At 37.4% G+C, this 24277-nt stretch overlaps 2 protein-coding genes across 3 annotated transcripts in view; one reads left to right on the top strand and one right to left on the bottom strand.

Moving 5' to 3' along the window:
* Window positions 1–5853, bottom strand: part of fars2 (phenylalanyl-tRNA synthetase 2, mitochondrial) — a 175593-nt gene extending 169740 nt beyond the window's left edge. The window contains exon 1 of the mRNA XM_055181755.2: window positions 5722–5853. Within this exon, the coding sequence (XP_055037730.2) occupies window positions 5722–5799 (78 nt within the window). The 5' untranslated portion in view covers window positions 5800–5853. The remainder of the gene's footprint in view (window positions 1–5721) is intronic.
* lyrm4 (LYR motif containing 4) overlaps window positions 5841–24277 on the top strand; it is an 85828-nt gene continuing 67391 nt past the window's right edge. The window contains exon 1 of one of the 2 annotated variants that reach the window (XM_073863741.1): window positions 5841–6076. In XM_073863741.1, the coding sequence (XP_073719842.1) occupies window positions 5991–6076 (86 nt within the window). In that variant the 5' untranslated portion in view covers window positions 5841–5990. The remainder of the gene's footprint in view (window positions 6077–24277) is intronic. The other variant, XM_073863742.1, reaches the window with a different exon arrangement.

Genomic DNA, 24277 nt, shown 5'->3' with positions numbered 1-24277 from the left:
TCATCTACAATTTGAATCTACAGTTTGGATAAACAATTGTGGATCTACACCTGCATTTATGATAATCTAATTTGGTTTAAAAAAGTCATAAAGTACAATGCAGTTACATAAACGCCAAAGAGACGGATCGATAAACTCTAAAAATAATGTAAAGGTCATGTACTTTCACTGTCTATATATAAATATTATATATATGTGTGCTATATGTGTGTAATAGGAAAATAAGTATTTGAACACCCTGCTATTTTGCAAGTTCTCCCACTTAGAAATCACGGAGGGGTCTGAAATTGTCATCGCAGGTGCATGTCCACTGTGAGAGACATAAAAAATCCAGAAATCACAATGTATTTTTTTACTATTTATTTGTATGATACAGCTGCAAATAAGTATTTGAACACCTGAGAAAGTCAACGTTAATATTTAATACAGTAGCCTTTGTTTGCAATTACAGAGGTCAAAGGTTTCCTGTAGTTTTTCACCAGGTTTGCACACACTGCAGAAGGGATTTTGGCCAACTCCTCCACACAGATCTTCTCTAGATCAGTCAGTTTTCTGGCCTGTCGCTGAGAAAGACGGAGTTTGAGCTCCCTCCAAAGATTCTCTATTGGGTTTAGGTCTGGAGACTGGCTAGGCTACGCCAGAACCTTGATATGCTTCTTACAGAGCCACTCCTTGGTTATTCTGGCTGTGTGCTTCAGGTCATTGTCATGTTGGAAGACCCAGCCTCGACCCATCTTCAATGCTCTAACTGAGGGAAGGAGGTTGTTCCCCAAAATCTTGCAATACATGGCCACGGTCATCCTCTCCTTAAAGGGCCATTTCATTGATAGGAACATTAATCTTTGTTGAAAGTGGGTCATATTTGTAGTCGAAATGTAACATAAATTTAGAATTTTGTGCCTATTTGACCGAGAAAAGACAGAAGGTGACTTTAGAGCACATTTCTATGAAAAACTACAACTCCCACTATGCACCAATGCACAGCTCTCCAAGCCACTCCCATTAATCAGAACACGGCTCAGATATGCTTTTGTGTACATAAATGCCACGTCAGTAAAACAAAGAAAATAGCCACCACTGTGTCTGACAGACACCAATCGTGACTTACTTTTAAACGTGATGTTACATTGTGTTACACTAAATAACACTCTGGTCTGGTGTGTAGCAAAGTCTTATTCAAACAGTAACATGCGGTTTCAGATCCGCAGTACAAATGTCTTTCTAAGTACTTAAAAAAGGGTATGCATATTAAATATTTATTTAGTTTGACCAATTTTCTTTTTGTCTCTTGTTTACTGTAATTACATCTGTGTAATATCAGCTTCATTGCTTTCACATAGACATATAAAACACCGCTCAGATATGCTATTGTGTACCTAAATGCCACGTTAGTATAACAAAGAAAATAGAAACACTCACTTTACAGTCAGACGTCCGTTTATCCCTGCATCCTGCACACAAACGCGTCCCCTGCACAATATCTCCACGGACGTGCTGCCTCAGCTCTTGGAGCTTGTACTCGTAAGCCGAAACACGTCTTTGAAATAAGCATGCGCAAAGTGCCCCGGGTAACACTTTAACATAATGTTCATTAGTTAACATTAGTTAATGTATTAACTAACATGAACAAACCATGAGCAATACATTTGTTACAGTATTTATTAATCTTTGTTAATGTTAGTTAATAGAAATAAAGCTGTTCATTGTTTGTTCATGTTAGTTCACGGTGCATTAACTAACGTTAACCAAATTTTAATAAAGTATTAGTAATTGTTGAAATTAACATTAATAAAGATTAATAAATGCTGTATAAGTGCAGTTCATCATTAGTTCATGTTAACTTATGTAGTTAACTAATGTTAACTAATGAACATTATATTAAAGTGTTACCGTGCCCCGAAACATTCACAAAACAATCGTTCATATCCTCATCTGATGGAGAAATGTTAAACAGAAAGCACACAGCGAGAGTCCGTCCAAGCTCATATACTCCGCAGCCCGTCTGCTGGTAAGCCGAAACACGTCTGTGAAATAAACATGTCCAAACACGCACAAAGTTGCTCTCTTGCCTGGAAACATTCACCAAACAAACGTCCATATCCTTATCTGATGCAGAAATGTTATAAAGAAAGTACACAGGGAGAGTAGAGGCACTATCAGTCCGGGCTTCTCTACGCAGCAGAGGCCGATGGTTGCGGTGTCTTCCACGGGCTCCTCTACTCAACCGAAGCCCAGGTTCCGGCCTACTCCTCGGGCTTCTGTTCCTACATCTGCCTCAGCTCTTTGCTGTTTTGTGGCTCATAAAGGTGCAATGTACAGCGGATTAGAGCATCACGCTTGCGAAATCACCCTCTTCCATATAATATTGATTAACTTCTGCTGTTATTGTACAGATGTGGCCTTTAAAAATGCGCGTTTCTGAGAGCAGAATGCCGCGAGCACTTCCGAAATTCTGCGAGATCCCGCAGAAGGGGGGTTCGGTGAGGGACGCAGGAAATACAAAAACCTGTAGATGGCAGTCGTGTTTCATGTAGGCCATACTGACGACAATTTGTGTGCTTGACTTCATGCTGAGCGTATACTGTATGATATTGAAGTAACATGACACGGATTTTCTGTGTTTAGGCTATAGACTTTGATGTCATACAAATGCACGCTTTGGCGTATCGGAATTTGGCGTATCTATTGCACGATAATCACACTGTGTGTCATTTGTACGCATCTTGGTGAGAACGGGTAGGAGATAAGATATCTGGAAGCAGACGCGGCGTGTTTGTTTATAAAGCCACATGTTATTAAATTGATTATTTTACACACACATTTCACAAAGTACATATTGTAAGTGTAAATATTCATAAACTCAACACTTCGGGTGTTTTTTGTATGTAAAAGGCGCAGTTTCTCTGTTAGCTAATTTATTATATGCTGTATAGCCTACATATAAAGTCAATTTTAAATAAAAATGTGACATTAAGAGATTTTATAAAGTTATTTTAATCCATTATTTTAATGATATTTACAAAGCTGGATATTTTTACAGATATGAATTACGGCTGAAAGGATTTAAAAAAACACAACACTGCCTATAAGCGCAAAAAAGGTATTATTAAAGGTATAAATATAAATATGTAAAACTAAAGATATCATATGCCGAATGTACAGTATGTAAGCATAGGCCTATGTTTTCTTGTTCGCTCTGCGTGGGTTTAAACACTGTTTTTCTAAAGAATAATTTTTAAACTTTATTGGTGGTGGCTGAGAAGAATTCCTCTTTCCATATGTAAAGCATTTTAGCGCAATATACATGTGTCATATTATTGTTCTTAATATATAAGAATACTAATATATTTTTACAACACTTTTAACTGTAAAACATGTATTTTTTATACCACATTAATCTCTTTAAAATATTGATACTTTTAGAAAAATTGACATAATTATAAATATTATGAACAAACAATGAAACGGTGTCAAAATTCGACAACACAAATAATTAAGATATTCATTGTAAATAGAGTTACGTGTATTAGGCTCACACTAAATTCTCCGTTGCATTTAGTATAAATGCATTGTACATACAGTCATCGTTGTATGCGCTGTTATGCTGGCAAGAAGGGGTTGACGTCACTTTGCTGTTTTAATAGCAATGTTAAATATACGGCAATGCCCTTATTAACTTCTGGAAACAACCGCAATGACAAGTTTTTTATGCGCCACCTGGTGGATTTTCTGTGAAGCGAAAAATATTAAGGGAAAAGGCAAAGTAGCCCCCCCGAAAACACTTGCAGAATTCTGCGAGACTCCGCGAGACGATTTGGCGAATGCCGCGGGAGAAAACACGCATTTTTAAAGGCCACATCTGTAACACGAAGTCTGGCTCGGTCCACAACGTCTGTTTAGCTTAGCATAAAAATGGCGGCTGATCTTCTATTTTCATCTGTGTTCGTAAGTCCCACCCACTGATCTGTAATAGGTAATAATAATAATAATTCCTTACATTTATATAGCGCTTTTCTCAGTACTCAAAGCACTTTACATATGAACGGGGGAATCTCCTCAACCACCACCAATGGTCTTTAGCGTGAGTGGGTCCCACCCATAGCCCCCAATAGCAAATGGGTGAAGTTTTCTTTTCATACAGTGCAGTCACCCTGTCCCATGTGCAGAAAAACACCTCCAAAGCATGATGCTACCACCCCCATGCTTCACAGGAGGGATAGTGTTCTTGGGATGGTACTCATCATTCTTCTTCCTCCAAACACGTTTAGTGGAATTATGACCAAAAAGTTCTCATCTGACCACATGACTTTCTCCCATGACTCCTCTGGATCATCCAAATGGTCATTGGCAAACTTAAGACGGGCCTGGACATGTGCTGGTTTAAGCAGGGGAACCTCCCGTTACATGCATGATTTCAAACCATGACGTCTTAGTGTATTACCAACAGTAACCGTGGAAACGGTGGTCCCTGCTCTTTTCAGGTATTTGATTAGCTCCTCCTGTGTAGTTCTGGATCATTGAGACCCTACGAGGTGAGATCTTGCATGGAGCACCAGTCTGAGGGAGATTGACAGTCATGTTTAGCTTCTTCCATTTTCTAATGATTGCTCCAACAGTGTAACTTTTCTCACCAAGCTGCTTGGCAATTTCCCTGTAGCCCTTTCCAGCCTTGTGGAGTTGTACAATTTTGTCTCTAGTGTCTTTGGACAGCTCTTTGGTCTTGGCCATGTTAGTAGTTGGATTCTTACTGATTGTATGGAGTGGACAGGTGTCTTTATGCAGCTAATGACCTCAAAAAGGTGCATCTAATTTAGGATAATAAATGGAGTGGAGGTGGACATTTTAAAGGCAGACTAACAGGTCTTTGAGTGTCAGAATTCTTGCTGATAGACAGGTGTTCAAATATTTATTTGCGGCTGTATCATACAAATAAATAAGTAAAAAGTTATATATATTGTGATTTCTGGATTTTTTTTTAGATTATGTCTTTCACAGTGCACATACACGTACGATGACAATTTCAGACCCCTCCATGATTTCTAAGTGGGAGAACTTGCAAAATAGCAGTGTGTTCAACATACATGCATACATACATACATACATAAATACATACATATACACACACACATAAATAAATATATATTAGTATATATTAATTATATTTTGTTTAAAAAACTAAACATAGTATTTAGTTTTTGATAAATTATGAATACCGGTACATAAAAAATAAACAAAAACTTACTACACCAGGCATGTTAATGGAACACTTCTTAAAGCCTAAATACCATTAACTAAAGGTACTCTGAACACAGCCTAAGTTATTAGTTTGGTGTGGGAAACTAAAACTAAACAGATAGCAGCACATTATGTTTATTTATGTTTGTCACACAATCACATGCTCACTGAAAGGCATATACTTTCACAATGTAGAATATTACAGGATACTGACCAAAATAGTTAACAATCACTTAATATTCTTTATGGGAGGGAATCAACAGCAGATACATCTTGGAAAATTACATAAAACTGAAAGTTGGCTAAAGCTAGCTTGTAATACTCAGACAGACTTACTAAATATAAAGTCGAGTCGTTTAGAACAATTCTTTAAAAAGACAGGATAAATGATTATACGAACAACAATTATCAACATATAATTTAAAAATACAGAATAAATAAGTGCAAATGAACACATGACAGCTACTAAACAACCCATTCACTCACCTCTGTCTGGACTCGCGTGCTGTTATTAAGTCGACAACTGATGTGCCTGATCAATAAAAACAAAACAGAGCACAGCATAGATTACATAGAAAACACCGCGTGTACAGATTTAAGGACGGCTCTTGTTTCATTAGAAATCTTGAAAAATTAAGCTTGAAATGGACTCGAGATTTCAGCTTTAAGAGTAACATCTAGCGTTTTCGTCCAGGCGCTCCTCGTGGACACGCTTTTTGGGGTCCTCGCGCTGAACTGACAGCTTTGTTTTCATCATGGCGGCGTCCAGCAGAACGCAGGTGCTGTCACTCTACAGACTGTTGCTGAAAGAAAGCAAGAAATTTCCCTCATACAACTACAGGTATTTACAGCAATACATACATTTATATATCAAAAACGCAAGGGAAGATATACAAAAGTTTCCGCTTTTTAGACTGCTGCTATATGATGCTTTTGTGTAGTGAATGTAAAAGCTTCATTGTGTTTCATTTTAATATTTATGTGTATTATGTTTTTTTTATTACAGATATGTTGTAAGTTAAATTTAAATATTGTGTGTTTTTAAATCTAAATTTGTGTTTGTGTAGTAGTTAATATGATGGTTGTTGATGCTAGGTTTATATGGAGTATTGCACTGTTGTTAATGTTAACTTACAAAAAGTGTTCCATGTACAACTATCCATAGATTTATAGTTATTTATAAAAGAAATAATTTTGCTTCACAAACCTGTGACTGTGTGTTAAGCACAACATCAATTACAAGAGATTATACCATGCATTACAATTTCCCTTAGCTAAATTGGTTGCGCAAAGATTTTAAGTTTGTTTCCAAAAATGTATAGCTTACATTTATGGATTTGGCAGATGCTTTTATCCAAAGCGACTCACGAACCCATGACCTTTTGCACTGCTAGCGCAATGCTCTATTACTGAGCTACACAGAATGTATAAATGTACAAAAAATGTTATACGCTCATTCATTAGTAGGTTACTTTGGACACAAGCATCTGTTAAGTGAATGAATGCAGAAGATCATTTCTTTATCTTTCTTCACTCCAGTTACAATGTTTCTTTATGTTTTCATCGAGGTTTCTTGCACAAAAAAGGGAGTCGTATTTTAGTGCTACTCATTCATTGTTCTCCGTCTCTTTGACGCCTGTAGCTTAAATTATAAGAGTTTTTGGACTGGGGAGGAACTTTTACAGCATTTACATACAACCCCAAATCAGAAAAAGTTGGGACACTGTAGAAATTTTGAGTAAAAAAGGAATGGAATAATTTACTTATTTCATAAACTTATATTTTATTCATAATAGAATATAGATAACATTTCAAATGTTGAAAGTGAGACATTTTAAAATGTCATGCCAAATATTGGCTCATTTTGGATTTCGTGAGAGCTACACATTCTAAGAAAGTTGGGACAGGAACCAATAAGAGGCTGGAAAGTTAAATGTACATATAAGGAACAGCTGGACCAATGTTTAGGAATAGGAATGTTGTCCCATTCTTGTCTAATACAGGCTTCTAGTTACTCAGCTCTTAGGTCTTCTTTGTCGCATCTTCCTCTTTATGATGCACCAAATGTTTTCTATCGGTAAAAGATCTGGACTACATGCTGGCCATTTCAGTACCCGGATCCTTCTTCTACGCATCCATGATGTTGTAATTGATGCAGTATGTGGTCTGGCATTGTCATGTTGGAAAATGCAAGGTCTTCCAGATTCTCTGAATCTTTGGATGATATTATGCACTGTATATGATGATAACTTCAAACTCTTTGCAATTGAAACTCAGAAAACTATTTTCACTGCAGCATTGGGGGAATTGGTGATTCTCTGCCCATCTTAACTTCTGAAAGACACTGCCACTCTGAGATGCTCTTTTTATACACAATCATGTTGCCAAATTACCTAATAAGTTGCAAATTGGTCCTTCAGCTGTTCCTTATATGTGCATTTAAATTTTCTGGCCTCTTATAGCTCTCATGAAATCTAAAATGAGACAATATTTGACATGACATTTCAAAATGACTCACTTTCAACACTTGATATGTTATCTATTAGGGATGTAACGATCAACAGTGCAAATGCGCGTTTTCTCAGTAAATTAATTTTAATTAATTACGGTGAAATCCCGGCACATCCCAAAGCCAGGGGGCACTCTCGTGCAGAAAATTCTTTGTGCCACAGAAGAAATAATATTACGAACGTTATTCCAGGAAATGTCTACAGGAATATTTATATCGCTGTTCTTTAAATTGTTTCAGGTATTTTCATGATTATAAAGAATATTTTGAAAGATTTGTTTAACGAGTGTTGCTTTTTTAAATGCACGTTATAGACGACTCCGACTCAATGAATTTAGATTGAAAAGGACTTCCTACTGACCAAATGCCGTAGTACACGCACAAGCTGTACTACGGAATCGATTTCAGACAGGCATTTTTAATGGGACACATGATTAATGGTTACATCCCTATTTATATTCTATTGTGAATAAAATATAAGTTTATGAGATTTGTAAATTATTCCATTCCTTTTTACTCACAATTTCTATAGTGTCCCAACTTTTTCTGATTTGGGGTTGTATTATTTATGAGTTATTTCATTTAAAAATATCTAGTAAAATGTATTTTAAATGTATTATGTTTATACTTTTTAATAGGGCTGAGTTGAAAAAAATCGATTCACCAATTCTGAATCGATTTTCATATTAATTTTTAAAGATCGATCCGTAACTCAAAGGATCGATTTAATAATCAATAACTTGAACTTGCTGCGTCATTGAATTCACGCATGCGTGGAAGGACATTAAAACAACGAACATGGCGGTCAGTAACGTTAAGCAAGCTTGTTTTGAAAACTGTAATTCAGTTAACAGCTGGAAAAAAAGCTTTTTTCAAAAACACTAAGTCTCGAAGATCGAATCGGATCGAATCAAATCGAATAATGATAATCGATTCAAGATCTTGAGATTCGGAATCGAATCGATTCTTGAAATTTGAATCGAATCCCAGCACTACTTTTTAAGGGTAGAGACAGAAAGCTTGCTTTAGATGATTGATTTTAATTCCCTGGAGAGAATTGTAGTGTTAACCCGTTGACACCTATATACAGTTTTGTCAAGAATAAGATGTGGATATTACTCTTCTTGCAGGTGATTCATCACTTTTAAAATGGAAAGTCGTTTATGACCTGGCCAATATTCTGGTTTGGCAAATATTCAAGGTTGTCTGGGTATTCTGTAAGATGCATACAGGAAATTGGCATACTGTGCCCATATACTGCATAATCGGATTATCTCTAGTGGTAATTAAAACATTATCTCTCACTTCAACATGAATTTGATAAATTGTTACAGTCTCCGTTGGTTTAAAGGTCCCATTCTTTCTGTGTTTTTGAAGCTTTGATTGTGTTACATTGCACAATATAAAACATGTTCATGTTTCACGTGTAAAAAAACATATTATTTTTCACACAACTTATCTATCTGTATAGTGCTGTTTTCACTGTCCTCAAAACAGGTTGATGTCTTCCTTGTTCTATGAAGTCCCTCCTTCAGAAATAGGTATCGAGTTCTGATTGTGTAGTTTGTTTAGTGTGTTGTGATTCGATAGCAGCTTAGCTTGCCGTTAGCTTAGCTGGCGACTGACGTATTCCTGTGGGCAGAGGTTAGTCAGAAAACTGGTCTACTGACGTCATTTAAGCAGGAAGTACACTGTAAAAAATACTTTGCCGCCTTAACATTTTTTGTTGAATCAACTCGGATTTACAAGTCATTTCAACTTACTATTATTTATCTTGACTAGGGATGAGTTGTTGTAACTACAGGTGAGATGTTATAACTTATACATTTAAGTTGACTTTTCTCAACTATATTTTATAAGCTGTGACAACTAATTTCTGTTGACATGACTTGTAAATCTGGGTTGATTTAACAAACAATTTTAAGGCACAAAGTTTTTTTTACAGTGTAGAGGGCTGTAGTCTAAACCTGACGTTCGCTGTAGGCTTTGAAAGGCGAATTCTGTTAAAGTGAACTTTGAACTTTATCATTTTACAGGTATTATTTATGCTATTATAGCAACATTACACACTAACTAGGGGTTTTCAAAATTGGATCAGGAAGAACATGACCTTTTAAAAGCAAAAATCTGAATTGAAGAGTTGGGTAAGATCATATCATTCCTTGTTTCTGGATATTCTAGTCAGTGCATTTGTAAAAAACAACAACAACAAAAAATAACTCCTTGAAGAACAATAGAGTCCTCGCACCTCGGTGTTCGGGCCCTAATAAAAGCTTTAAAGTCTTAACCGAATATAAATCTGACAGCCTAAGAATGATCTTCTGCCAATTAAGTTTTCATAGAGCTTTGATGTTCTCTCTTTCTGTATATGTTCACCAATTCTTTAGTAATCTTTTTAGTTTTCCCACATACAAATGTTTATATTGCAATTTATTCGGCTTGATTTATGAAACATTGACAGAATGAAGTACTGTGCAAATTCTAAAATGAATTTCTGCATATAAGCAAATAATAAAAATATTGTTAAAAACATATTGTATGGGGTAAAATGAATATTACAAATTACATAAGAGTGGGCCTTATTCTTGAAACACAAGCGGATTGAAATTTAGTGAAATTGCCACATTGAATTGAAAAATAACATAAGTATTCATGAATAAAACATGTAAAGATTGAATTTCTATTATGTGAATAATTAATTTGTTTATATAAGAACACTGAATTCATATAGAAATCCATTCAAAGTGACTCTGTTCTCAGTTTAACCCTCATAAGCCCCTATTTTCCTGTATACGTTAGAGTTCCTTGGGGGTAAAAATTACCCCATAAATTAAAAAAGTGATTACAAAAAATATATACATATTTAACTATACAAAAAAATATATCTTTTTTTGTTTACTTCCCATCTATACATTAATGCTGTGTCTTGGGAGATATGAAGTATTTTTGTACCCGTTTACCACTCAATTCTTCAACTACACCATTAGTTTACCTGTAAAATATCAAATTTTTGTGAAAATTTACATAAATTTGATTTAAATTGTTTTTAGATATTGATCTAGATGTTATGTGTTGAATTCGGCCATTTCGTGTTTAGAAAAGAATTACAGTTTAGAAAATAAATCACTTCGACCTGCAGAGGCCCATAGAGACCCATTCATTTCACTGGATGTGGCCAACTGCTCACATCACCACTTTAGTTATACATTTTGTGAATTTATGTCAAATAGTAGATTTTTTTGTAGTTTTTGATGCATTTTGAAATGTCTGTTGTTACAAAATGCCACAGAAATTTGAATGAATGAAAGTGTGTGTGTGTGTGTGTGTGTGTGTGTGTGTGTTATTTGTATTTCTATGATTTTTTTGCATTTCCCATTCATTTCAATTGGGGTCATTTTTACCCCCAAACGGCCTCTTTGGGTGAATTTTTTTTACACCTCTTTAGAACGACCGAATCAAGCCCAGTTTTTGTTTAAATATAAATCTTCACAGATAATCTGGAAAAGTCACAAAATCTTATTCCACTGAGATGAAGGGATCCATGTTTTTTAACTAAAGAGAAGTGGTTTGGGGGTAAGATTGACCCCAAAGGACTTAGAGGCTGTTTACACTTGGCATTAACATGTGATCCGATCGACGAAAACGCAAGTGGACGATGTTAATGCCAGGTGTAAACGGTGTTCAAAACATTTTGAGCTCATCCACTTTCGACCACTTTCAACCACATTCAGAGGTAATCGAAACCCCTTTCGATCGGATTGCTTTGGTAGTGTAAACGCACATGTGTTTAAATGTGTTCGAACAGCCACACGCGACCACCTTCTCTCCGCCCATTTATCTAATCTGAGGTACTAAACACAATGTTTTATGTCTTTTCTGACTTCTGGCGCGAACACATGGCTTATCTCTGCAGTTGCATTTTGTAAGCGTGTGAAAGTTGTGCAATCTTTTTTTATCAATGTTGCTAAAAATTTAGAGAAAGCTCTAACATATACATGTACAAAACCCTGTGAAACATGTTTACTTAATACACAAGCAGTGGACTCCGACATAATATTAGTTCGCGCCCATATAGACTCATCATTACACCCGCTTGCGTTTAAATGACAGCGGAGAGACTCACCCCCCCCCCCCCCCGTCTCGACAGACCACCCCCTCACAGTATTCAGGACAGAAGCGGTCGAAAGTGGACAAAAGATACCAGGTGTAATCGTAATGCGTCTCTCTCATCCGATCGATGAAAACAGATCTTAATACCAAGTGTAAACAATCCCTTAGTAGGGTTAATGTTGGCTCATTCGCAAGGGAAAAGTTGGTTAGTTTGGTTAGTTTCATGTTGTAACTGTAATGTATGCAGTGAAACTAATAATTTTATACACATGCTGATGGCAAACTCAAATATGGGAGCAATACAGAGCGTAATGTGCATTTTATATGAGAGTTTTTCTTAGTCGTTTCAGTTCTGTGTGTATTTTATTTGAAATTTACACAGGAGGCACACAAAGTTTAAACAGCATGGAGAGCGAGGGAGAGAGAAAGAGAGAGAGAGAGGGAGGGGGGGAGTAAAAAGAGTGAATGAAGTGCAGGAGAACTGGGAGTGACTGCAGGTTGATTGAAAGCCATAAACAAAGTCACCCAGCATGAGCCAATGATTGAGAAGTGAGAAATGAATGAATAGTTGAATTTGATAGAAGATGAGAAAATATCTGATCTGCCAAAAGAAGAGAGATCACAACACAAATCCGAAGAGAAATAGGGAGTCTCTCTTCTGAGGGCTAGGAAGCACATTCTGAGGATGCACGCTGCAGATTAACAATACGGCTGGAAGTGCAGACTGCAGAAAGTAGGGCACGCTCTTACGTAAAGCATCTTCACGATAAATATAACCCTTCCCCGTGGTCCTTCGGTTCGACGTTAACACAGAGCCAATGACGGCATGTTTGCGCTCGATCTTATTCGTAAAGCTCAGAAGAAATAAACCTTTAAAAGCCACAGATAAATAAGTGATCAGGAATCTGCTCTCCACGCATCACGCTGACTTTTTGCTTGTGAAATCTCACAGATCTCCCTTGAAAGCGTGTTCGTCTGCCAGACTGCTGTATTTGATCGTATCAGTGAGACGTCCGTATAATGCCTGCTGGAAATAAAGAGCTATTTTTGTGCTCTCTGTTTGTATTGATTCATTCATAGCGGTTTGCTCATTTAACACCACTGCGTGTTTTCTGTGTGTTCACTGTTCACAGCAAAGATTTTTCGTTTGTATTGCAGCTTCATGGTACAGATCTTTGGGTTCATATGTAAAGGATGATGTAGTGTCAATTTTTTGTCTGGGTCCTGGATACCCTGTTTGGGTTTAGTTTGTGACCATGACCAGCTTATTACATCACAGCTTACTAAATTAGAGCATACAGAGATATAAAATATTGTTTAATAATTGCAATGATTGTATTGCCTTATTTATAGTAGATTGGTATAAAGTGGCCAAAGTCAATTCCCGGTGGAATAAAAGCGTTTCAGTTTTCTCTATTCTCATTTCATTTCTTCTTGACACCTTTTTTTCTTCTCATTTTGATTCTTTACCTCTGTTCCATTTGACTATTTGTAATCTCATTCTGAGTATTTGAAGAGTTTGGTTCCAAAATGCAATAAATCCATTTTGACAAATTTTGGTAAAAACGTGTTTTCTATACCAAGAGAGTGACAAGATGAAAACCACTATTTTCTGTTACAATCTTTCACATAGCAGGGAACTACACTGCGACCAAAATGGTCGCATATGCGACCTTTTGAACTGCTGTTGCGACCGTAATTTTTAATGGGTCGCAAATGTGCTACCTAATGTTTTAGACCAGGGGTCACCAACGTGGTGCCCGCGGGCACCAGGTAGCCCGCACAGAGTCTGTGAGGTGCCCGCCAAAGCACATTCTATTAAAAGTCTCAACTGTAATATTTATTTATTACATATTTTTTATATTAGCTTGGCTTGGTTTACGTATGTTAAAATTTTAAACAATACTAAAACATATTAAACAAGTCAAATAAAATAAAATAAACAAGTAAAACAAAAAAGTTTTAAGTAGACTATATTAAAAAGTAGCCCTCCAGGTTGTTTTATACATTGTGGTAGCCCTTGCTTATAAAAAGGTTGGAGACCCCTGTTTTAGACAATATGCTATGATTTACTATGAGCATTTATTAAAACAGAAATGTGGATTTTAAGAATGCGTTTTATAACGTGCTCTGAGCCTTCAACACGTTGGCTTCATTTTGCGTGGAAGCACGTTGTGTCTCTGTGTCTCTCCCTATCAGTGTGCGTTCGCGTGCTCTCTGTTTCTCAATGAATTTGGTGCGACGCGAAGCAAGCTCAGTGTCTTCCATGTTTCTGAACTTGAGCAGAGGTCTTTCTTCACCGAGGACGCGGGACCCGTATGGTTCCGGGTTTATATTTTAAATGGTCAGTCGGGTCCGGTTAGGACCTAGTTTAATTACTTTGGGTCCCAAGTCTGATTAATATTGTGTGTATAACCCGATTCGATCGGAAAACGGCCATGAGCGCTACCGCGCTAAAGCTCGAGTGCAGTTTCAGCGTGCCTCCGGTTACTATGGCGATGTTTCTTGTTATGTCCACACGCGCTGCATTTTCTTTCTCACATTTTTTTAATAATCTTATTATTAATAAACCATATCTTTTCTAAAACCATATCCATATTTAAAAAGTTTGCATAGAGATTGTAGCAAAAAAGCAGTGCTAATGTCATGCACTGAACGAGCAAAGCATAAGCTGACCCGGGATATAAAAAACGCAAAGCAAAGTCTGTCATCGGGACAGCAAGTAGACTTTTAAATCTGAAATAATGAGTGGATTAAGCTTTTTTTAATCGGCAAGGGAGAAATAGAAAGATAGAACATAAGCAGTTAAAGTGCCTATCTAATAGAAATTATAACCATTATAACATCAGTCACATTTATAATCTATAGACCTGCACTGTCTATTAATATACTATACATAGTATTGTATTATATTGAGTTTGATAAAGGGGGTCTAATTGCTTCATATATCAGTGCAAAAACAGTGTTTTCGTGGTGCTTTGACAAACAGTGTCAGCTTTGTTAATGGCAAAGAAAGTTTGGGGTGGTTAGATTAATGAAATATAATGTGAAATTAATATAAATTTTTAATAAATCAAAGTATTGTGTTGTGTCACACATTATTAGTTCTTTGTCACAATGTATAGTAGACCATTATTTGTCAGTGGGTAATGACTGGCTACCACCACAAGTAAATTTCAGATCTTTGGGAAACACTGCAACGTTTAAGAAAACAAGGCGGCATGTGGTTTAAAAGATGGCAAGTAAGATAAAAAGCATATCTGTATGCAATACAGTTTCATTATTGTTCATTATTATCCAGAGCGCCTTAATATAACTTGAAAAAAATATGTGCGACCAAATCATATTTTGCGCCAGTAACTGAAAAAGTTGGTAGCGCAAGTGCCACCAGTGGAAAAGGTTAGTGTAGTTCCCTGCATAGCATCTTTAGGTTATAATAACATAAAAAAATTCAAATCCATAACTTGATTTTCAAAGATTTATTATAAAAAGGAATTATTTTTTTCGACAAAATGCAATAAATCCATGACGTTTTTTTTTTCAAAATGCTATAAATCTATTGAATCAATATATAAATGTGCATTCATCTTTGCCATGTTATATATTTATTTAGTTGACTAGTGGTATACACTGATTAAAAAATAAACATTAATGGCATTAATCAAAACACGTAATCATATTAGGATCACTGTCATTGCTGCTGTCATCCTTAAGACGTCGTTGCTGAAATTTTTTTGACAGCGATCAGCTTTAAAATGTTTTGGTCATGCTCGATTTTCGTTGGATTCGAGTAAAATGATGGAAAGTTTTTCATAAGATCGCCTGGGGTCAATGTGTTAGCATGACAGATGCTTGATGCTGTCGGGAGAACAAGCAACAGCCGGCATTTTTCTGTCTCCCGAGTGCCTCTCACGTAAATTATTAGATTTTGATGGCTTACGTTTCTTTTCCATCACAGAAAACCACCACAGGTTTATCAATGTCATCAAAGTATTATTTTGTTTTTGTTTGTTTGTTGATCACGATGTACAAAGTAGAAGAGGAAAACTAGGATTCTGTGTATTCAACGCACCGCCATTGTTGTTTACAGTGCTTGGGATGGTGTGCTGTGATTGGTTTAGAGGATTTATTGCATTCTGCAGAGGAGGAGGACTGGCATTTATCGTATTTTGGGATAAAACGGAGAGAAGATGACAGAATAAAATGGCGGATATTGGATTTTGCGTAAAATTAAGAATTTACTTTTTAATACTGACCTGATACAATACTGATTTTGGCAGTAACATTTGTTTTAAATGGCGTTTATCGCGTTTTAACTCTTTATTTGTAATCAACCTGTTTTACAAAGTTAGGGATGCACTGAAATAGCGGCCAATAATCGTATTGGTCAATAAAAGCAATTTTCAACACTATAGGCAAATACCGTATTTTCGGACTATAAGTAGCTCTGGAGTATACGACTATACGTTTTTTTTTTTTTTTTTTTTAGAAAATTATTTCACAAAATCCAAGCCCAAAAACAGACATTTAATCTGGAAAGGCAAGATATTCAACTAAACAATGGCATACAGAACTGCAGGCTGAATAGGTGTTCGTACATGTTAACGTAACATTACCATTTATTCACCGAACACAATAGCATATCGAACATACCTGGGAGGCTGAATAGTCTAAATTAACAAGACAAGTCAAATCTAGTTCAACAAGGTCCCAAAGTCATTGAATCCATTGAATTACATAAATGAAGGAGCAGCATAGAGCGGACTCTCGCGGCTGTAGACGGTAACGGTTTCTCTTGGTTCATATGAATTAATTTTGACATATAAGTCTCACATGCCTAGAAGTCGCAGGACCAGCCAAACTATGAAAAGGTTTGTTTATTTTCCAGTTTAAAGATTATGCAAAGTATTGCCTTCATAAGAGATTCCAAAATAATTAGACTCGTAATTATTCAGAGTTGACTCTCTACTTTAGAAGCAAATAACTTTATTTATTGTACAATTTTTGGGTTAACAACTTTGTGCACTGCTTACATTGATGGACAGCTAGATGACACATTGCAATAAAGGTAATTTTCGATGACTATCTCTTTAATCCCCATTTAACCAAAGCAGTCTCTAATTCTTTTATCAATGTGACGTCATACTGATAAAGCTACGTCCACAGCCACTGACTGAAAGTGGCTTAGCGAGTTGTACGCTTTCCACTATAGCGCAATCGTGAGATACTATTGTCTCATACTGTATTCACAGAAATCGGATCTATTTTAACTCTGTGTCTGCTGAAGATTTCAGTGTGAAAATTCAAAGCCAAGGTTTGGAAATCAGAAATTGACTTCCAAGGATGCAGTGAGCTAATCATAATGCAGCTAGAAGACAAGGACTGCAGTGACAGCGGGTTGGGAAATGCAAAGACAAACTCAAGTCACTTTTCTTTTGGATGACAGAGTTCATTAGCGCCAGCGAAGTGTGTGCCACATGCTAATAATGGAGCAGTCATTAGAACGCTAGTTACTAAGCTGTAAGGTAGATCCGCATCTCTGTGCTTCTAGGGAGCGAAAGATCTTCAGTCTTTTTATCTGGCATCACAAGCAATGTGGGGCAGGCAGGAACCCCCCGTGCCACGGCAAGATCAAAGTATCACCTGGCACCCAAGGAAGCACCCCCACTAAGACAAGGCAACTCCGCTCTGACAGTCAAATTCCAGCCTCATTCCGCATCACCGGATGAGAGGACAAAAAATGCAGTGGAGGCTGAAAATAATGAGAGAGACCCACCGAGAAAAACTAAGAGGATAGATTTCTCAGATCACGTGCTTAAAAAACACAACAGATGACAGATGCAAAACTGTGACTTGAGGAGGAGAAAACTGGTAGTTGAAAGATAAAGAGCGATGCATCTTTAGAAAAAAACACATTGACAGACACTTCAAAGGAGTCTGAGATGAACATCCGGCTTTGAAGCGGTGATTCATGTGCATTTTGAAGGTTTGTGTGTGTATATAGTGTCACAGCCATGTAAAACACAAGTAAAAGAATCAGATTACATTCAGATCATTTGTCCATAAACTTTTGGATTGAAAGATTCTGGCAATAAATTTCAAGCAGATTCACCTTCAACCTTATTATATACCGTATTGTATTTTTTTACTTTTCCATAAAATCCATTTTAAAGGAAAACACCCGTTTCGTTTTTCAATATTTTATTATGTTCTTACCTCAACTGATGAATTACTATCTTTTTTAATGCATGCACTTTTAATCTGTCTTCAGTGCTTCTTGAATGTGTTAGCATTTAGCCTAGCCCCATTAAAGAGCCACACAGATCCAAAATCAAAATTATTGTATTGCAGTGTGTCATGTAACTGTCCATCAATGTAAACAATGTGCAAAGTAGTTGAACCAAAAAGTGCACGATTAATAAAGTTATTGGCTTCTAAAGTAGGGAGTTGACTCTGAATCGCTGAAACGAGTCGTTTATATGGACTGAATCTCCTGCCTGACTTTTTCCACGGCACACGAACACTTCCATGTCACACGAGATACTAATCTCCGCCTACAGCCTTGCCCGCGGGAGAAACGAAAACTATGACCTGCCCACAGCTAGTTAGTGTGTAAACATCATATCATGCTGTGTTTTCAGTTTGTGTTGTTTTCACTACCAAAAGAGACTTTTTCAAGGAGGGATATACTAAACGTTTGGCTGTGAAGAGTCAGTGGTTAAAATTAATTTTTAACGGAGGGATTTACTAACTTAGACGTTTGGCAATGAAAGATGGTTCAGTACCCACTTTATTTGGAACAACATGCATCTCCTAACCACAACCTGTATGATTATAGCTACATACTTGCTTAAATTAGTGTAAAATGTTAGTTTCTATCGTCATTTTTATTGCTTGGATTAATGATGAATGATATCATTGTTTAAACTCTTATATACTGTCAGAGAGTCACGTTAGCAAGCGATTAACGCATGCTCACTTAGGGTTTTGCTATGACCCGGTTAGTTTACATAAATGCTTAAATGAGTGTAAAATGTTAGTTTCTATCGTCGTTTTTAATGCTTGGATTAATGATGAATGATCTCGTTGTTTAAACTCTTAATATACTCTCAGAGAGTCACGTTAGCAAGCGGCTAGCGCATGCTCACTTACGGTTTTGCTATGACCCGGTTAGCTTACATAAATGCTTAAATGAGTGTAAAATGTTAGTTTCTATCGTCGCTTTTAATGCTTGGATTAATGATGAATGATGTCGTTGTTTAAACTCTTATATACTGTCAGAGAGTCACGGCATGCTCACTTAGGATGCTTAAAATTGGCACCTTACTGGCTCTTTAATTCCTATGGCTCCAAACAAAAATTTTATTTTGTGCCACCATACTTACTTGTGTAACTTCTCATGTAATTATCTTTAAATAGGGAAAACATGGAAGTGTTTGGTGGCTTCTAAATTAATCCCTGTTTGGAGCCATAGGAATGAATGGGGCTAGGCTAAATGCTAACACATTCACGACACACTGTACAAAGATTAAAAGTGCATGCATTGAAACAAGATAGGTATGTATTAATTTGTCTAAGTTGAGGTAAGAACATAGTTAAATATTGAAAAACGCTGGTGTTTTCCTTTAATGTTAGCTGTGGTTCTTGCACATACAGAAAAGTCTGAAGCCTTTGTTTGTTTCTAGAGTGTGATCTTCTGAAGACAAAAATGACTCTGGTTACCTCACTTATTTCCTCATTACAGATAGAGAGAGAGAGAGAGAGAGACAGTTAATAATAATAATCTACTCATAATGCAACAGCTGATAGATATTTTCAGCATTTTCAGCCATCTGGCTGAAAGGTCACCAGTAAGACAAAGCATTTGTCAAGAGGAAAACAGAGACCAAGCTGTAGCTCCGTGGTGAAATCTGGTTTGGCCCACCGGACAATTAAGCAGTTGGTCTTTGTCACCAGCGTAGGAATGGCTGATTCATCGAGCAGCACGCATGTCAAATCTTTTGAGGATATATCGGTCCTTGTTCCAAGCCGCCAGACTTGGATATGAGGCATGTGACACAGAAACAGAACTGTCTTTTTCCTGTTTTTAAGGGAATGCGTCATGCTGTTGTAAGTGGTTAAGCTGACCTTAAACAATAGCATAATGTGCCTCATTTCTTGTAGCTGGTGGGAGCTTGATAAAGATATTTCTGGAGATGAGCAGGAACTCCCGCTTAAGATCTTACGAAAGCAGATTAGCAACTCCTGTTCTGTAGGCAACAATTAGCGTAGCATCACCCATAGGCAGTTAAACACACAATTGATTCACCTCACGACACGAAAATATGAGTAATAATCGGCATCTAAAGGAACAGAAAACTACTTGTAATAGCTTAATATTTATGACACCTACAGCTGTGAATATACAGGCCATGTCACTCGATTGGTGGACAAAAAGAAGCAAGGGCAACACTGTCATGAGTGCAGCCTTCCTAAAACTGATGCCATTAATCCATCTGGGTCATTAAGTCCAGGCGCTCTAAAATTTCCTGCGTGCCAGGTACACTCTAAAAAACAAACGGTGCTATATAGCACCAAAACAGTTGCTTTGGATCGTAACGATAGAAGAACCATTTTTAGTGCCATATAGCACCGGTGAAGAACCAGTGAAGCACCAGTGAAGCACCAGTGTAGAACCATATAGTGCTATGTAGAACCATATGTGGTGCTATATGGCCCCTATGTGGTTCTGCACTGGTGCTTCGCTGGTGCTTCACTGGTTCTTCGCCGGTGCTGTATGGCACTGGAGTGGTTCTTCTGTCGTTGCGATCCAGGGCAATTGTTTTGGTGCTATATAGCACCGTTTGTTTTTTTAGAGTGTAGTGGGAACAAGAAACTCGCTGGTTTTAACCCTCTGCGGGCCTAACAACCTCTCTAGTGCACGTAAATATCAGAGTCGCGTGTATTACAAGTTCAGGTGCTAGAAGGATTCCATGCTGCACGCATTAAGGTCTGAAGAAGAGTCCAAGAGGCGCGCATTGATTTCACGTGCGTGCAAGAAGGAATCAAGTGTGCATTACAAACTCTCTCCCGCAAAGTAAAGCCCACAAACACTCTCATGCGAAGAAAAGCATGCAATAGGCATGTTAATGTGAAACTATTCGTTTATAATAGTAATAATAACTATTGCCAAAATGCCAACTATCATGATGACAGCCTGCTATTAACAATATGTTTATCTATCGGCACAACCTGTGGTCGTTTTTATTACTTGGATTAATGATGAATGATGTGCTTTGATGTCGATTTTCAAACTCAAATGTCTTGTCAGCACTCCAAAAGTCATGTTAGAACTAGGTCAATGCATGTTGCACTATTATTGTACTGTGTGGAGACCGTGTCATTTGACCAATCAGAGCAGAGTAGGCTACCGAAAGGTGGGGTTTAGGCAGACTGAATTTTTGAACGGCTTCGCATGAATCGTTTGGGGATCCTGAGAAATGGGGTAATATTAAAGCTCACGTAACACACGCTGTTTCTGCATTTCTGATGTTAATCTGGAGTACCTATAGAGTAGTATGACATCCTTTATATCTCCGAAGAGTCTTTAGTTTAATCAGATTAATGATTAGCTTTACCGAATCTTTCCGATAACGTACGAAAAAATGAAGAAGGAGGAGTTATACCGCGGGAGGAGCGAGTACGAGTCATGCAACACCAGTGTTTCCCATACATTGATTTATTTGTGGTGGCCCATCACAGAATCAACACTGGCCCCCACAAATAGAATTTTCATGATTCCTATTTACATTTTTATTTCACTATTTAAAACAGCTTAATTCGGCTTAAAATATAATTTTATATATAATACAGATCAAATACAGATACAGATCAAAGAGTAGAAGTGAAACATATTTCAGGTGCCAACACTAGATCAAACGCAAACACGACATGATGAAGTCACATATATGCTAATTAGCGAGTGACGTCATCACCACCACAGTCTCCTCAAAATCCTGTGGGAAACACTGAACACTATACAACACTTATAACTTATGATTCACTACATGTTCGTGTCATTTATATAATATACACGCGCCTATTTCCAACATAATACAGAAGTCTTACTTACCGCGTGCAACTCGTCATGACCCGGTTGGGAAAATCCACCACATCAATCACACACGCAAAACTCCGCTGCTACCCAAGATAATAAACTATATCCATTGTTTTCATAAGGCTGGATTTCTTCTCCTTGCATCCGAAAACACACCTCATCTTTCGTGCCATTGTTGAGTTTTGAAATTAAACAAAGCTGAGTGGCATGATAAGATGTTTCCAAGTTGTAGCGTCTCCCGCTGATTGACGGGTGGGTGGGGTTTTCAGGGGGAAGTGCCCATATAAAGAAGTGATACGTATAGAAAACCCCTAAAACGTCAGTTAGAACTGTAATGGAAAAAAACTTTCCGAAACATGTACGAACCCTGGCGAAGTGCATTCGGCAGAGAAATACTCTGTAACACGCCCAAATGCTTTTTTGACACTTTGCCTACGTTTAGCATGAGGAATAAACTCTGTAACCGTGTTAATAAGTCAGAATGCTTTAAATACCATTGAACCACCCCTTTAAATGTAGGGCTGGGACAACGCGTCGACGTCATTGATTACGTCGACGCAAAAATTATGTCGACCCAAAATATTGGCCCTGTCCCAAATGGCACACTCTGGACTTGTGGTCCTCCTCAGACTTTAGGGACCCTTCATGCAAGTCCACGTGGGTGCACCGGAGTCGTGTTTTGGGACAGACTCAAGCATCACGCCGGAAATAGGAAGGGAAGTTGCCCATCAGTGTGAACTCCTCCCTTCCATCATCGGATTGGTCCGTTTGCTCTTTCGCAAGGACTTCTGGGTTGGTAAAGTGCGCGAAGCCTGCTGCAGTGCGGGATTCGCCGGAGACCGCATCAAGGCTGCAAAATGCAAACGCTGAAAAATGTTTTATTGAATGCTACCTCTGACTAAGAATGCATTACTTTGCTCTTGTATAGTTTTTTTTATTTTTTGCAGTGTTAAGGAATTCATGTTTTTTTCATTCAGAACATGTATAAATTGCTATTAGTTAATTAATGTGGAGATAATCGAGAATCGAAATCGAATCGGACTGATAAAATGAATCGTTAGATTAATCGATGCATCGATAAAATAATAGCTAGATTAATCGTTAAAAAATAATAATTTATCCCAGCCCTAATTAAATGTGTATTTTGAGAAAATGACAGTGTTTTTTGACTTTGCATTTAAACCTGTTGTTGGGGACTCCTTAACAATATTAGTAAGCTTAGAAATTGGGCCTGACTGGCACTTTAAAAAAGGGATTGTTTCCATTGTAAGCTTGCTGTGTTCACGCACTGCCAACACACATTTATGTCCAAACAATGTAAAAGTGGATTTTTTTATAATTGGATGCACTTTAACACCATAGAAGCACAATGCTCAATGCACATCCTTTCCAGTAAGGTTTGTGAGCAAACTGTACACACTGAATAAAGCACCATCATAGAGGGATTACAGTATAAATATAAAATGAGATCTCTGTGAGTCAACCTCACTTATAATTGTTAAAAATTTATTTGACAGTCATGATCAAAACTTACACCTGAAAAGCTCTGATTAAATTGGTTTCAATTAGTTTCATTTTTATATTAATAAAGGTTTCCAACACGTTCGTGTCTTTGTCGAACTTTAGATTTTATGAAAGCACAAACTCCTCCCACTTGTGCTTTGTGTTTCTATGGAAACTAAGCCAGAGGATGTGAACAGCTTAGAGTAGTTAGTCTGAGCAGGTAAGAGTATCTCTGAGATCTCATCTTATAATTAGAAGTAAAATCCCTCTAGAGAAACCTGGGATTAAGTGCTTTGTACAAGGGCATAATGGCAATGCCTCATTGCTTGTTTCTTAAGGGATCGAACCAGCATCCTTCTAGTTACCAACTCTGGGATTTAACCTCTGTACCACATCATCCACATAAGGGCCACATGGCCAGATGCTGGTTTCTACATTATCAGTGGTGCTTGCTGAAGTATGAATATTAATATTGCTCATATGCATTGCTAGGGATTTAAGCACCCCCCTTGAGTATTAAACTTTGGTGTGCAATTGTCAGATGTCTACTATTAAAGTACATACTGTAACAGGCCAGCACCTGGGGGTAAGGACAGATGAGACGAGAGAAAGGAACCAGAAGTATCAGGACGAGAGAGGGAAAAGAGGAAAACAATAAACAAAACAAACAAACAAAAAAATTGTCCGGTTCCCAGACACACTGACGCTTGTTCCTCAACTGAGAGGTTCTGCCTCGCAGTGCCATGCGATGGCACTGGACGATCTTCGTTGGACGGCAGACCCTCCTCCGCCCTCTGGCGGCCGGTGATGGCTCCTCCGGCTTG

The sequence above is a fragment of the Misgurnus anguillicaudatus genome, chromosome 25 (assembly GCF_027580225.2).
Source record: "Misgurnus anguillicaudatus chromosome 25, ASM2758022v2, whole genome shotgun sequence".
Lineage (NCBI taxonomy): Eukaryota > Metazoa > Chordata > Actinopteri > Cypriniformes > Cobitidae > Misgurnus > Misgurnus anguillicaudatus.
This window is presented reverse-complemented; position numbering and strand designations above follow the sequence as displayed.